Source organism: Anopheles gambiae, chromosome 2 (genome assembly GCF_943734735.2).
Source record: "Anopheles gambiae chromosome 2, idAnoGambNW_F1_1, whole genome shotgun sequence".
In the NCBI taxonomy this organism is placed as follows: Eukaryota; Metazoa; Arthropoda; class Insecta; order Diptera; family Culicidae; genus Anopheles; species Anopheles gambiae.
In genome coordinates, this window is record NC_064601.1 from 111,830,581 (window position 1) to 111,841,980 (window position 11,400).

Consider the following 11,400-nt stretch of genomic DNA (forward strand, 5'->3'; position numbering starts at 1 on the left):
ATCAGCGGAGCAAATGGACTGTCAATAGAGGTGATGGGCCGTATGCTGCGGTAAAAAGGCACGGAGTCAAGGGTGAGCGTTTTCCGACCATTCCGACCCCGCGTGGGATGGGTAATAAATTGTTCGTAATTTGTCATAAAATTTTACAGCTCGTTTCCCAGAGACAACTCGACACGCGACACGACACGATGCGGACAGAGTTTTGTGTGGCGTGTTGCGTACTGCTGCACGCTGTCTCTCATCATGCTTTCTTTCTAAGGGGAATTTTTGGTTGTTTAATTTTAATTGTTTTTGCAAAAAAAAACTTTTAATTTTAGGTTTTTTTAAAACAAAATTTACCAAAATTTGTCAAAAGTTTTTGGATATTTAGGCTATTTGACTCGATCGTTGGATTTATTCAATTGTCATGAAACATAACAAAATAAAATATAACTACAATACATCAACTACATCGTTATTTGTAATAAAATCAGCAAATCATTAATTTTACTACCCTTCCTTCTATGCAGCATACTGTGTTTGCATAACGGACGATCATCGCGCAGCATAAGTTTGTGCCAGGGAAATGAGTGGGCGTGGCTATGCCATCCTTTTGGGAAAATCTATGGTTTGCAATGAGGATCGTCGATCGACTTTCGGTTTTGGTGGAAGTCTAGCTCTAGCTCATTTGAAACGAAACTATTCCCCCTGACGGATGTAACGATCACTTAATCCTTTGCGCTGCAAAAGATTTGTGACAGCAATCGCAAATAGATACTTGGTTGAAATTAATGGTGAATTAATTAATCTCATTATTGAAAGTGAAGATTTTGAATTGAAGGGTAGTTTAAAAAAATCGCCAAGCACATCGAAATTGATTCGAAAGATGATATTTAGAAATATCGTACAGTGAACAGCAATAAACCATACAAAATAATGCAAACAGAAACATAAAGTGATCGTGATTAAAAGTGTATGTGTTTCTAAAACTGTGTAGTTTGGTCACAAAAATATCTACTTTATATGAAAGTGCAATAGATTGGTTAAAAGGAAGAATTGTGATACAGCTATGCCAAAACGGAAAAAGGCTCCATCGCCCAAGTTTGATCTGCTCGAGGACGGGTTTGATGATGACTTCAGTTCAAATGGTAATTTATCTGCTTTCAGCTCCAGTGTCCATTATTAAGTGCACAGTTCTGTTGTATATAGTGTGGTTGTTTAAATTCTAACTAACACATATATTTCAATTCTCACGTTCTTGACGGCTATTCAATCATGTTCAATTGCCAATGTTCTATACTAAAGTACTCTTAGTGTGTCTTATATGATAAAACAATGGCCAATGATGAAACAATAAATCGCAGAAGAAATGCTTCAATTTCTAGTGTGTTCTAGTTAGATGATCTTCTACACAATCAATGCACATATACAGATAACCATTCTCGAAAATTTCGAGAAAATAACTGCGAATCAGTTTGAATTTCAATAACTTACGATGAACCATACTATGTGCGCTCATTTTCTTACTTTACTATGTACATACGATCCCATTTTGCATCAAAATAGCTAAGATACATAATCGTGCTGAGTTAAGTCCCTTTAACCATCAAAAGTCTTCTATACATGTCACTGTATATCATTAGAAATACAAGTTTAGATGGCTGTAATTCACCTCGTATCAAATAATTATCCCATACAGTATACAGGTATACATCAACTTCAGCATAAATATAGCAAACAATTATTTGATGATCGCATATGAAAGCGCAGAGCGCACGCGATCCGTCAGACACATTAAAGAAGGATCATTTCATTTTACATAAATTATTGTAATTTTGTCTCGTTTAAAACAGCTCAAATCTGTACTTTTAAAGGTGAAGTGTCTATAAGGTGTAGGATGATAAAGGGACTTACGGATTACAATGATCCTGAGTAAACTAAATAAACGTTTTGCTATGGAGCATCCAAGATATCAAGTGTTGAAATATGGCTTCGTTTGATCGCCAAATAAAATCATTCTGTGGATTTCCATTAGAAAATTCTCCTTAAAGGATTTACGTATTCATTTTGCATATGAAATTCAGATAAATTCGACTTAGAGAATCTTCAAAAGGCAAGAGTCCGAATATTACAGAGAGTTATCTGTATTATGTGTTTGAAATCATGAATTATAAGTAGAAATAGAATCTTCCCTGACCATTTTGTTGCTATGGCAACTAGTGCCGTACATCCCAGCTTACCAAAACCCGGACACAACTGATCAGTGTGTGCTGCATTGCTGACTTCGCTATAGTCGAATCAACCACTAAACAAATATGAAATAATCCACCCGGTGCGTGTGTGTGTGTGTGATAAAAAATTCCATTGGTCATCTACAAAGAAATGTTTTCCCCTTGTCGTTCTCGTTTCCGCTGGCGCGCATCGCCCCCTCAACCCACCTCCCCCTCAACGGGTGCGCAGACGACAAACCGGGCACGCCGATCCAACGAAACGCAGCAAACGCACGTGAGCGGGCCCGCATGCGCGTACTGTCGAAAGCGTTCTTCAACCTGAAGCGCAACATCCCGTGGGTACCGGCGGACACCAAGCTCTCCAAGCTGGACACGCTCCGGCTGGCCAAGAACTACATCACCTACCTGGCCGCCACACTGGACGGCCAGTCGGTGGAGGATTTCTCTACCAACCTGGCCCAACCGCCCAAAACGGTAAGTACGTGTACGCTACTACTGCTACTACTACTACTAGCGTCACCGGCACAGCTCCTCACACAGCCGGGGTAAATTTAGCAATGAGACGTAGGCTTGCTTGAGAAAATTGACGAGAAAGGGGAGGACTGAGAACGCGAGAACATACCACACAAAGGCGCGCATCACTGCAGTACCAGGTGGATCATATCAACCGATCTGGGCGAAGGGGCCGGGTTTACTTGCTTCCTGATAGGTAAATGTGGTACGAGGCGTCGCGTATTTTCTTTACACACTTTCCACCCTCTCCCTGTCCGTGCTTTCCCCTGTCCAGGGAAAACGATCGTGAGTGCTATAACTTTTCATCTCGGAAATGTGATGTTTACAAGTCATTAGAGATGAACAAATAGGCGCGTCGGGGGCGATGGGCGGGCGTTTTTATGGCTTATTGCCCCCATTTAGTACGTCTAACGGCGAGGAAATGACTCATTAGTGAAGTGCAGCATACGATTCAGCGTTTGAGGGAGAAGATCAGGGGAAAAGCCACTGTTCAATAATTGCCTCTTTTCGTCGCCAGGCAAGGTACAAAAAGGAAATGTGTGAGAAATAAAGATCAATCTCGGGGAGCAATGTGCAACAACAAAAAATTGTTGGAAAATAGGAAAAAATCTCATCTCAACATATGACAGGATATGACGCGGCCGGAGAAAAGATGACGAGCAGCTAGCTCTCAAGCTCTAACGGCCCGAGGAGCATGGAAATGTGATGCTTTGACGCATGCTTTTTTTATGACGAACGCCGGCTGGCGGTAACGATATAGAGCGAACCGTTTCCTCGCTTGAATGGTTTTCCTTCAGTTCCATTTTCACGATAAAACACATCAACCACCAATCCTTTTCCAACCCTTGTGCCATCATGGGGTTGTACCCGGCGGACCGCACAGGCGATTAATTGTTTAACAAACGGGACGCTTGTTTACGGGATCGCTGAAAAGCGATATCCAAACAAACACTTTGTGCGCCCGAAGCGTGTAAACATGCGTGTACTTGGGCGAGGGCCATCTCTGGTGACGATACAGCCTGGATAGTTGGCGTGTGGCATTTTCCCTTGCGGACAATGGGCATTGATGGGAAGCATGCTGATTGTTTATGCGATCGTTTATGTTAAGGATGTGGAATAATTGTTAACGCACAAAAACTCAACTCATCACCCACGAAGATTTGTTAGAATAAATCAAAGGAACGTGAATGCAATTCCTTTGCTGTAGAGTTTATAGTTTATGGTGCTTTGAAGTACCACAAAAAAGACACCAACGTTTACACAAAGTAGGGAATCTTCATTTGTAATTGGTTTCAGAGGTTGAAGATCCTGATGCAACAAACATACCCCAGCCGATCGATCGATAAAGGTTTTGTTATTTAAAAATTCTCATCTGCACATTTGTTTCCGGTGTTTGGGCATTGGACATCAACATCCGCTGTTTATGGTGGAAAGACATTTTGTTGCTTTCGCAATCATCTTGCCGAGAGTATGCACTTGAAGAAAATATCGCATTACCTAGCGCAGATCCTAGCGCATATGACGATCAGTCGCCCCCGCCTCTCTTCAAAAGCGGGATGTCCTCAATCGCTTTTCGCTTCACATTTCCCACAGTATATTTCCTCATCTAATGCTACCATTTCATTCGTCCCACTCCTCCCCCCCCCCCCACAACAGGCATGGCCTTTCATCTTCCAGCAAGTTCAGCCACACGAGACAAGCAAATCGAGCAAGCACGGAACGCAGTCAACGACGGCTGCCGCGTTCACAGCTACGCCACCGAATGTCGGTCAATCCACATGTGCCACCATGGCGGCTGATCGGCAGCCGGGCAAGTGGGTCGACTACCATCATCCCAAAGATGTCACCTCCGGTGGTGTCGCTGTGTCGGAGGGTATCAAATCTCAAACCATCGCACCGTCGCCGCTAAGCGTTGCCGCTTCGTTGGGTGGATTCTCGGAAAATCGCATCAGTTCTACCGTTCCCGGTCTGGGGGATGGCGTTGTTGGGGTTACCGATTACGGGGGATTTGGAGAAGCGATGGGGATGGTGGGAAATTCGGCCACCCTTCACCATCAACCCCAGCAGGAGCCTCACCATAACCATCGACAGCAGCAGCAGCAGCAGCATTCGGTTGGGCAGCAGGAGCATCACCACCAGCTACATCACCATGGGCACCAGCAGTATCAAACGGCCGGTGGGAGTGGTTGCCACGTTGGGGGAAGCGTTGGAATGTCCGGAGCGTACCAGCACCGGCAGCATATGGCTTCGATTGGCAGTGATTGACACGGGGACGGGTTATGGGACGCACCCTAACTGTACTTATAGTATTTATAAAATCGACAACTTTAAAGCAAATTCGGACTAATCGTGCTGTTACATACCAAAGTATTAAAATGGATCGTATTACACCAAAAATTATAAACATACAGACACTTTTGCGAAATAAATTGCACATTGAGTGCCAAGTGCGGTACCCGAAACGCGTTCATATTTTCCTTTCATTTGCATACATCAATCGGGACCGGGACAGGTTAGTAATTCGTTCTATCAGCGATACATTCATAACAATAAAAGGGAGCAGTTTCATGAGCGAGATGGGTCCGGGATCAGATCCAGTAATGGTTTGGATACGGTATCAGTTCCAGTACTTATATGGATTCAGTAAATGATTCGGTACCTGAGCCTGAGAATAGGATTTAAATCTGTTCCACGACAGTTATAGGTCCAAAAACAGTTCTAAAACTGATATGAGTTTAGAACTAGTCGAGGGCCCTTGTAGGTTCGATGTATGTTCCAGGACCGGTATGGATTCAGGTTTAGTTTTAGGGTAGGTTTGAAACAGAACCAATTCTAAAACTGGTATGAGTTGGGGACCAATTCCAGGACCCTTATAGATTCGGTGTCATTTTCAGGACTGGTATGAATGTCAGATCTATTACAGGAACAGTATGGATTCAGGTACAGTTTTAGTGCAGGTTCGAGACAGGATCAATTCTAAAACTGGTATGAGTTGGGGACCAGTTTCAGGACCCTTAAGGGAGACCTATTCTAGGCACGGTATAGGTTCAAGATCAGTTTTGGGACACGACAGGTTCCAGAATTCAGAGTTCGATATCAGCTCTTGAACCGATTTGGGTTGGGGGTCAGTTCCAGGATTGATATAGATATAAGATCTAATAAAGGAACGGTATGGGTTCATGATCAGTTCTATGGAAGGTTTGGGAAAGGACTAGTTCCATCAATGATATGGGTTCGGTATTAGTTCTAGGACCGATTTGGGATCGGGATCAGTTTCTGGACCAATGCGGGTTATGGTTTTGTTTCACGACCGATATGGGTGTAGGTTCAATTCCCGTTGCACTATGGACTTAGGACCAGTCCCAGAACCGGTAAGGAGGACTCAGTATCACTTCCGACAATGGTTTAGCCATAGAAGAATTCATATTCAAACATCGCCATCGATTGACTGATTTCATTTTCATGGCATGACCATTCACATAAAACCATACACTATTTTTTAAAATTAAGTAAAAAACAAATAGACAAATACAAAAATCGAAAAATAAACACCAAATATTTCATTCCTGCAACTGCCCTGCTGTTTGCAAAATTCCAGCACACACTGTACGCTAGGATGCAAAAATGGAATCTCCAACCCTGCACTGTCCAGGCTGTCAAATTACCGAAGCTGTCAACGCAAGCACATGGTTGTTGTTTACGTTGCCGGGGCAGTCCACAGCGTTCTCTTCGGGGTTTTGAATTGCAAGTGTGTCGATTTTACGAATAGTAAGCAAAAAAGCAAGTCTACTCACCATGTCGGAAGCCGACGAACAGATGGAGGTGGCCGAGGATCAAAACATCGAGGACGCCGATCTGGAAAATGCAAGCGACGGGGACGACGATGAGGATCTGGAGGAGGAGAAGGAGGAGGGCAAGGCAAAGGTTTACCTACCCGGCGGTAAACTGTCCAACGACGAGGAGCTGGTGTGCGACGAATCCGCCTACATTATGTTGCACCAGGCACATACCGGAGCACCCTGCCTCAGCTTCGACATTGTGAGCGATCCGCTCGGCGATGATCGGGAAACGTTCCCCCTGACGGCGTATGTCGTCGCCGGTACGCAAGCGGCCCGTACGCACGTGAACAGCGTGATCGTAATGAAGATGGCCAATCTGACGCGCACCTCGAAACAGTCGGCCGACGGTGAGTCGGACGATGACGAGGAGGTGAGCGATAGCGAGGACGTGAACGAGGACCAAACGCCCATCCTGACGAGCGTGATGATCAAGCACCCCGGGTGCGTAAACCGGTTGCGTGTGTCCACGTTCGGGAGCTCGCAGTACGTGGCCTCGTGGAGCGAGATGGGCAAGGTGCACATTTACAACATCAACGAACAGCTGGCGGCCATCGACGATAGCAGGGCGCGCAAGACGTACCAGCAGAACAAGACCGGTGACGGGGTGAAGCCGGATTTCACCTTTTCCGGGCACCAGAAGGAAGGTTTCGCGATCGACTGGTGTCCGACGACGCGTGGCATGCTGGCGACGGGCGACTGTCGGCGTGATATTCACATCTGGCGCCCGAACGACAAGGGCGCGTGGAATGTGGACCAGCGGCCGCTCGTGGGACACACGGACTCGGTCGAAGATATACAGTGGAGCCCGAACGAAGCGAATGTGCTCGCCTCCTGCTCGGTGGACAAATCGATCCGCATTTGGGACTGTCGGGCGGCGCCCGCCAAAGCCTGCATGCTGACGGCGGAGAATGCGCACGAAAGCGATGTGAATGTAATTAGCTGGAATCGTAACGAACCGCTCATCGCTAGTGGTATGTGGTTGTGTGTTTTGGGGTTGAGATTTAGGCGGTTTTGGTTTAACGGTTTCTTCCATTTCTTTCCTCTCGCTTTACAAGGTGGCGATGACGGTGTGCTGCAGATATGGGATCTGCGTCAGTTCCAGTCGAAAACACCGGTGGCAACGTTTAAGCACCACACCGACCACATAACGACCGTCGAGTGGCATCCGAAGGAATCGACCATCCTGGCGTCCGGTGGTGACGACGATCAGATTGCCCTGTGGGATCTGTCCGTGGAGAAGGACGATGGGGACGATGCGAATGACGATCCGAACTTGAAGGATCTTCCACCCCAGCTGCTGTTCATCCACCAGGGACAGAGCGAGATCAAGGAGCTGCACTGGCATCCGCAGCTGAAGGGTGTGATACTGTCCACGGCACACAGCGGGTTCAACGTTTTCCGTACGATAAGCGTTTAATGGCAATAGGAATACATTCACAGGAGCACAACGACGGTGAGTGCTGCTTGTAAAACTAAATGTTGGAGGTTCTATTCACTTGTTATCATCCGTAAATTCATCCTTGATTTGATTGTTTGTGGGGATTGGATCGATTTGGCGGATCATTGCCAAGTTCACCAGGTGTCGCATCGTTGGACGGCCATGTGGACAGTTCTGTAAGACAAAACAATTAATCTTTTTTATAAAAGGACCACAGTCACCGAACCCAATCCACCTACCCACGGTTGATCGATTTCTCCCATGTGCCGTATCAGCCGCTCCATCTCCCGCACGGACAGTGCTCGCCCGATCATGACCGACTTGCGGCAGGCCCGGGAAGCAAACATGGCCCGCACACGGGACGGCCGGCAGACCGTGCTCGGGGCGTCCTGCATCATAAAGATCAGCTCGTCGATGTCCTCCTTGCCAAACTCCCAGTTCCGGCTGTACGGTTTCGCCATCAGCCGCACCTTCTTTGTCGTCGGTGCCGCACCGTCCACCTCGAACTTGAACCCGTTCATTTCGAAAACGTCCAAATTGTCGATCAGCACCATCTCGTTGACGGCGGTCAGCTCGAGCGGCTGCGGCACGACCAGCCGCTGGTTCTGCAGCACCGTCGTCCGCTGCAGATCCTCAAAGTTGTACTTCTCGTCCGTTGCGTGCTGATCGACGATGAACAGATCGTCGCCGAGCCGGACGATGATGAACCCGAGATTAAACTGCCCCACGATCTCCATCTTGGCGAAATCGTCCTTCGTTATTTCCGTCTGCAGCTCACTTTCGGCCGCCTTATTGCTGGTCGGGTTGATCTTGCTCTTGAACCGCAACCGTGTCAACGAGTTTTGATCCGCGGTGCGGGCGGATTGTAACGTTTGCTCGCGCTTGATGAGCTGCTCGAGCGAATCCCAGCTTACGGACAGCTGCTGCTGATTGCGGTGCCGCATATCGTCCGCTTGCCCCTCCTCGTCGGACAGCTCGTCGTCGAGCAGGATCGATTGGCTGGTGGAGATGGAGGATGCAATGCTTTTGTCGCTTGGTTCCCGTTTGATTGGGGCTGCGAATTCGGCAAGGGAAAGCAACGTTTCACTGCTAGATTCTGGTATAATTTCCATCCCATCATCGATTGCGCGCGATGCACTGGTTTGTGAGAGCGACGGAGAAGAGGAGTCCGATGCTTCGGTTTTACAGCTCAGAAAGGAAACGAGCTCAGTGACGGATTCTTGAGAGGATGTCCCAGCATTAGCCTTCATCGAAAGTTCGTCCCGCTGTCGCTCTTCTTGGAATGGTGGGTCTTGTTCTTTGCCGTTTATACACCTTATCACTTTAACCGATTCTTGTACAACGTGTTCGTCTCTTTCCTCACTGCTCGGCTCTTTCAGAATGGTCAAATCGTACGGATTTTCTTCATTCTTCGCCTGCTTTGACGAGCGCATCGTCGCATCTTCCTCATCTGTCATGCTATCGTTACAGCTTTTCTGCGAAGCTTTCGTTGTGTTCAGGAAATCAATCATCTTCTGCATTCCGCCACTGCAATTGGAGCTTCTCTTCCGCTTTTGTCCTCCGCCGGTGCCACCGCCAAAGCCACTAGCCATTTTTGGCGGTTGAAACGTAAACAGCAAATCCCCGGCCGTACATTTATCGCTTGAGCTCGAGTTGAGAAAATCTTCCCGCTCCTCACCATTCTCTTCCTCGTCGTCCTTGTCGGAGGGTAGCGAAATGTTAAGCAGCCGGCTTGTATCGCTTAAATTCTGGTTCTGCATCGTAAAGGAAGACGGCACTGTTTGGAACGTTTTCTTGATCGATTTCCTTATCGCCAGCATAAGGATCTTCTCGTTGTTTACCAGTACCTGCCGCTTGTCCGGCGTTAAGTTCACATCCACCTCCGACCGGTCCAGCATGAGATTCAGAAACACAAACGGTTGCTGATGCACGTTGTACCGGTGGTAGGCATCGTTAATAAGCTTGCTAATCTGCTTCGGCTCGCAGGGTCTCGAATTGATGAAGTAAAACTGGCGATCCTTGGTGCTTCTGCCCGACCCGTGCGCGCAGCTCGAGATGTATCCCTCGATCTTGTACCGGGACAGGTTAAAGTTGTCCACCTCCTCCTGTGTCAGTGCCATACTATCGTCAAAGTCACTCGCTTCCAGATCCTGTATCTTTCCGTTGCCGCCGATGCACGGTACGAGCTGCATCAGCTCTGCCGTCTGCTTCGTGCCGAACAGGGCCGTCACGTTGTCGAGCACGCGGGACGAGCCCTGCGTGCTCATGATCACCGACTTGCCCCCTTTGGCGGTGTGATTCGTGCAGATGATGCGCACACCAACCGACACCAGACAGTACGCCTGCAGTATCTGGCACATGCGTTGAAACTCGCGCTTAATGTTGCGCTGGAACTCTTTCTTCCGCACCGGCAGTGTCGCGAACAGGTTCGTCAGGCTGACCGTTGTGCCGACGGGGTGGGCACAGGGTGCTCGCGTTTGGATGCGCCCCTCGTGATTGAGCGTTAGCTTGGTGGCGTGCGGGGCCGTGCTGTGGCGCGTGGTGATAATCATATCGGACAGCGCACACAGCGAGCTGAGCGCTTCCCCTCGAAAGCCGAACGTTTCGATCGATTCCAGATCGGTGAATTCCTTCAGCTTGGAGGTATGGTATTTGGCCGCTTTGGAAAGAAAAATGGGAAGGAAAGGTGGTGCATTAGAAGCCATTACTCAATCGAGCAAGAAATCGGGAAGCTTACTTAGTCCTTCAAAATTCTTCTCCTCAACACCGCTCCCGTTATCGGACACTTCGACCAGCTCGGCGCCACATCCGCGAAGCTTCACCTCGATCAGCGTTGCACCGGCGTCAAGCGAATTTTCCACCAATTCCTTCACAGCTATGGCCAGATTAAGCACCACCTGAGAGTAAACAGGAACATTAGCTTCCGTACCTCAGCAGCGTTTGAACTGAAATGAATGAAACTCGTGCCCCCATACCTGCCCGGAACAGATGCGATGGACCGTCTCCTTGTCGATGGCATTTATTTTGCTCGATTCAGCATTCGTTGCCGGTAGCATGGGCGTTTCCAGCTCTCCAGACATTTTGTGGAAGTAGTAAACACATCAAACACTAAAATACTGCACTATAAAAATAGAAAAGCGTAGTAAAAAAACGCGAGACGAGTACGACAAACTTGCGTGATCCAATTTCTACAAATATGTTGACAAAACAACAGGCCGGTGTATGCGCGCGCGCTTTGTTAAGCACAATTTACACACGCCATTCTGTGCTGTCAAAATTTGAATTTGACACATGGAGCTATTGCACGTCCGTTGCCACGAACATGTGACTGATTCAAACTGCGGCACTGGCAGAAAGAGACCAAATAAAAAAAAAAACAATACATAAAATTCTGACATCA

The 11,400-nt window shown here is 47.6% G+C and overlaps 3 protein-coding genes across 3 annotated transcripts; 2 read left to right on the plus strand and 1 right to left on the minus strand.

The window, feature by feature from the left end:
- The first annotated feature begins 672 nt into the window (after positions 1-672).
- Positions 673-5,185, plus strand: LOC1269982 (translational regulator orb2). Its single transcript, XM_308637.5, has 3 exons — positions 673-1,127; positions 2,440-2,684; positions 4,380-5,185. Exons 1-3 carry the CDS (start codon positions 1,049-1,051, stop codon positions 4,986-4,988), a joined length of 933 nt encoding a protein of 310 aa, XP_308637.5. The 5' UTR covers positions 673-1,048; the 3' UTR covers positions 4,989-5,185.
- A 1,184-nt stretch (positions 5,186-6,369) lies between these two features.
- Positions 6,370-8,039, plus strand: LOC1269981 (glutamate-rich WD repeat-containing protein 1). Its single transcript, XM_308636.5, has 2 exons — positions 6,370-7,533; positions 7,618-8,039. The coding sequence occupies exons 1-2, from the start codon at positions 6,519-6,521 to the stop codon at positions 7,977-7,979; spliced, it is 1,377 nt and encodes a 458-aa protein (XP_308636.3). The 5' UTR covers positions 6,370-6,518; the 3' UTR covers positions 7,980-8,039.
- LOC1269980 (mismatch repair endonuclease PMS2) lies at positions 7,957-11,220 on the minus strand. Its single transcript, XM_061663488.1, has 4 exons — positions 10,976-11,220; positions 10,738-10,897; positions 8,240-10,659; positions 7,957-8,174 (listed from the first exon to the last, which is right to left on the minus strand). Exons 1-4 carry the CDS (start codon positions 11,078-11,080, stop codon positions 8,055-8,057), a joined length of 2,805 nt encoding a protein of 934 aa, XP_061519472.1. The 5' UTR covers positions 11,081-11,220; the 3' UTR covers positions 7,957-8,054.
- Positions 11,221-11,400: the final 180 nt, after the last annotated feature.